General features: G+C 27.9%; 1 protein-coding gene across 1 annotated transcript; it reads right to left on the bottom strand.

The window, feature by feature from the left end:
* Window positions 1-364: 364 nt before the first annotated feature.
* Window positions 365-1,752, bottom strand: LOC127126580 (peroxidase 44). The gene is made up of 2 exons (XM_051055529.1): window positions 1,513-1,752; window positions 365-1,275 (listed from the first exon to the last, which is right to left on the bottom strand). Exons 1-2 carry the CDS (start codon window positions 1,705-1,707, stop codon window positions 526-528), a joined length of 945 nt encoding a protein of 314 aa, XP_050911486.1. The 5' UTR covers window positions 1,708-1,752; the 3' UTR covers window positions 365-525.
* Window positions 1,753-4,016: the final 2,264 nt, after the last annotated feature.

Raw genomic sequence — 4,016 nt, 5'->3', positions numbered from 1 at the left:
ACATCTACTTATACTCAACCGTTTTGATAACAAATTAAGAACTTTACAAGTTTTAACCCAAAAAAAGAGAAAGAAAAAGTGTGGTTTTTAATTTTTTATTTAGAGTTGAAATTTAAAGAAAATAATCTATGGAAACCTAGAGCAAAACTAATATGGCCAATATTATATTGCACCCTTCATAATTTTTTTCGGATGCAAATCTTGTACAATGGAAGAATAATACACTCATTTTGCCAAAAGATAATACATCTATACATTCACTCTTGCTCTAGTTAATTTATATGCTTGCAAAAGAAGGAACACATGGGAACACACATTAATTTAATTTTGAAACAAAGTCCAAACAGAATTAAAAAAAAATATATAGAAAATATAATCTTTTCATTTCCAATTTTAGAGATGGACAAATATTGCTTGCTCCTAATCTCAATAAATATTATCTTCATTTTTTTTTATATCACGGTAAATTTGATAAAATCACGATATCAATTTGATTTTATCAAAATCACCGCGATACCAAAAAAACTAACTGCGTTTATTGAAAACCCTACAATTCTTGCGAATTTCGCCTTGATTTCCAACCAAAACCTCAACTTTTCCCATCTTTATTATAGCACTTGCAAAACTCTTACCAAACTTGTCACCATTTGAAGCAAAATTTGACACAAAAGTACTTGTGGATTTGTCCAAAGCAAGTTGCTGATCAATCTGCATTACACCTCTCTTAAGAAGAATCTGCTTGTAAAATTCGTTATCGACGACAAACGAAGTATTCTGATCCAAAAATGCAGCAGCATTGCTTGCCTTGCACAGCTCAACAAGCTTAGCATCCAATGCAGGATCCATTGTAGGATCAGGTTTCCCTCTAGTACTAGATAACCTACTAGAGAAAAAACCACAGTGTGCTACACCGACGGTATGTGCTCCCAAAAGTGTCACCATTTCTTCAACTGTGATTCCTTTTGCAGCAAAAAATTGTGTTAGGATTGTTACAGGAATGGTTGGTCCTGGTAAATTAACATCTTTGCTGTTGGAGACTAATCCGTCGCGTCTTCCGGTAGGAACGCTGTATTTTGGTCCTCCTGATAAGGCCACAGCGTCTCTTGTTGCAAGTGCTATGATGTCTGCACATGAAACTGTTGAAGGACATGTAGCTTCGATTGCTTCCTTTACATCGTCGATTAGATCATAGCCTCGAACACTTGCGTTTGCACCGGATTGTTTCTCTGATGTAGTGTTCTTGGTTGAGTCTATGAGGAGGGATGCATCACAACCCTAAACATGAACGAAAATGTTTGATACATATAAATAAAAATTTCAATAAATATTATATAAAAATTAAATCGAAATAATTTTGCAAAATATTAAACTTAGTTTTTGTCTCTATAATATCAGAGATTGGTTGTATAATAGAAGACTGAAATAGATAACTTTTTGTGCAAGTTATATAGTCACTAATTACACAAACTTTCAAACTAACACTATGAATCTATTTAACTAGTTAGTTCTTACTCTGACAAAACAATCATGAAAATGCATGCGAAGCAACGCGGCGGTTATCGTTTTGTCACGACTAAATCGCTTCTGCACAACTTGCTGCACAATCGACTCGGCTTTTCGGCAAGAAGAGGCGTAGAATCCTAATTGCAGATCAGCAAATGCTAAGGGAAGTACAAAGAAAAAGAGGATGATTGATATCAGCTTCATTTTGAGACTTATCTTGATATACTATTTGATTTAATGTTTCATAATACTTTCTTAATAGTTAATATACTCATATAAAGAAAATTTGATTTCTATATATAGGTAAAAGATCAAAGAGGCTTCTCATATTAGTTGAAATTGTCGCCTTTCATAATGAATTGCTGCTACTTGCTAGCTAATATGCTACAAAGTATGCAGCTAATAGAGCCAAACTAAACTATGGATTAAATGATAATACTTTCAAGAATGATTGAGTTAAATTTAGTAATACTGAAATTTGGAATAATTCATTATTCTTTTTCTTGCATACAAAATGGTAGCCTACGTAAATTGTTCACCATAAAATTACAAAAAATTTTTTTGTCGGATTCTTCAATTTCAACCTCTATTTAGAAAAACATATATAGGTATTTTAGTTTTATATGTATTCTTTTACAGCATTAGTCACTTTAAAAATAATGAATTAATAAATAAAAGTAAAAAGGAGATGAGTAAAGTTAACATTAGATGCAATTTGAGTTATACAAGTATTGAAGATGAATACCAAATGGCATTGTAGAATCCGCTGGAGATCAAAGCCTGCAATAACTTTGTATTCCTATCTTAATTTCAACTTCACTTCAAAATGAATATTGCAATTGGGTTATTTTCATGTCCTCAATTTTTTATTGTATAAGTTAAGTTTCAGTCACCAAATCAGATTAAACTTTTATTATTTATATAAGTCGGCAGATTGGAGACCGTTTAGCCTTGTTTTGTGTGTTCTGCAGAAGAGAAAGGATATAGAAGGCATAATTTAGTTTGGTCAACACTCTATCTGATAGAGTATATCACAACATGTTAAGATACTATACCGTACTCATATTTGCACTTTATAAAAAATTCGTACGAGTTCTCGTACTCGTATTTTATAGGTTTTTATACTATTTATCGTAGGTATTTTATGTGGGTGTCCATTAAATATATATAATTGTCATCCCTAAATACGGTTAAAAATTGAGTTGGTTAATAATATTTTGAGTGAATTTTATCATTAAATTACTGATAATTAATTAAACTTTAAAATATTTAAATAATTTTTTCATTACAAATATTTTGTTTTTCAAAATAATTTTGAGAAAAAATGCCAATTTATAAACAAAAGTCAATATTTCATATTTATTAAACAAATTTAAATTTTTGTGTCTTTTTTAAAATATATTTTATATGAAGATCTAAAAACAATTTTGATTGACATGGAGAAAATGAAAGAGAAAGTAAATTAAAAATGAAAGAGAAAGAAAATTAAAAATGAAAGAGAAAGCAAATTTTAAATATAAATTACAATTAATTTTACTTTGAAAAAATGAATTTTTAAAAATAAAATAGTTAAATGAAATAATGTTGATATTTTTTTATGATTTATAACAACGTAAATGAGTGTTGTTTTTTTTATAAATTAATAGTAGTATGCTTTTATAATATTGTTGTTCATTTATTTTACATCATTTTTTACAATGAACAATAAATGAGATCTTAATCGTAAACAATATCAATTACACACAAATTTAACTTCATAAATATATAAATAATACTTCCTTCGTCCTACACGGTGATTTCGTTAACCATTTCACACATATTAAGAAAAGAGAATAAATAAAAGACAGAATGATATTTTTATTAAAATGGATTCTTATTAAGTATTGAGAATAATGAAAGTGATATTAATTAGAGGATAGAATTGAAAAAAAATATATTAAAAATTAAAATAGATCATTCATTTTGGAACACTCTTTTATTTTAAATTGGGCACTCATCGTTAAAAGGAGGGAGTATATTAGAAGAAAAAACTATTAATTTTGCATTGAAATTTTAAAATGATATAATTTTAAATGGATTTTTTTTTTTTATGATTTTAAACAGAAGTAGTATTTCTCTAACTATAATTATTAAAAATATTTTAATAAATAATATTAATTTTATTATTAAAAACAACACAACTAATAAGAACAAAAATCAAACAAAACACTCTTTGAGAAATTGCTAATTTCTTTTTGAGAACACATCAGAGGCACCTGTACACACCATAACTTCATTGGCATATCAGTAGTAACCATTAAACATTGATTGAAAATTTTACAATTTTATAAATATAAGAACTAAAAATCGAAAAAAAGAGACTAAATTGTGTAGTAATAATAAACCAAGGGTTAAAGCCCCCAAAAAAATTATAAATGGAACAAAATATGTTTAGATCCATTATATAATTTCATAATTATATTGTTGACAAGTATTATAACTAGTCACATTGCTCCTTATAATTAACATATCCA

Source organism: Lathyrus oleraceus, chromosome 3 (assembly GCF_024323335.1).
Source record: "Lathyrus oleraceus cultivar Zhongwan6 chromosome 3, CAAS_Psat_ZW6_1.0, whole genome shotgun sequence".
NCBI lineage: Eukaryota > Viridiplantae > Streptophyta > Magnoliopsida > Fabales > Fabaceae > Lathyrus > Lathyrus oleraceus.
Note: the sequence above shows the minus strand (reverse complement) of the source record. Positions and strands in the feature narration are given on the sequence as shown.

Excerpts from the sequence above, each read along its gene's own strand:
- LOC127126580 (XM_051055529.1), bottom strand. The coding sequence starts at position 1,707 with ATGAAGCTGATATCAATCATCCTCTTTTTCTTTGTACTTCCCTTAGCA. Across the intron at positions 1,276-1,512 it reads TTCATGATTGTTTTGTCAGA|GGTTGTGATGCATCCCTCCT; the intron begins GTAAGAACTAAC and ends GTTCATGTTTAG.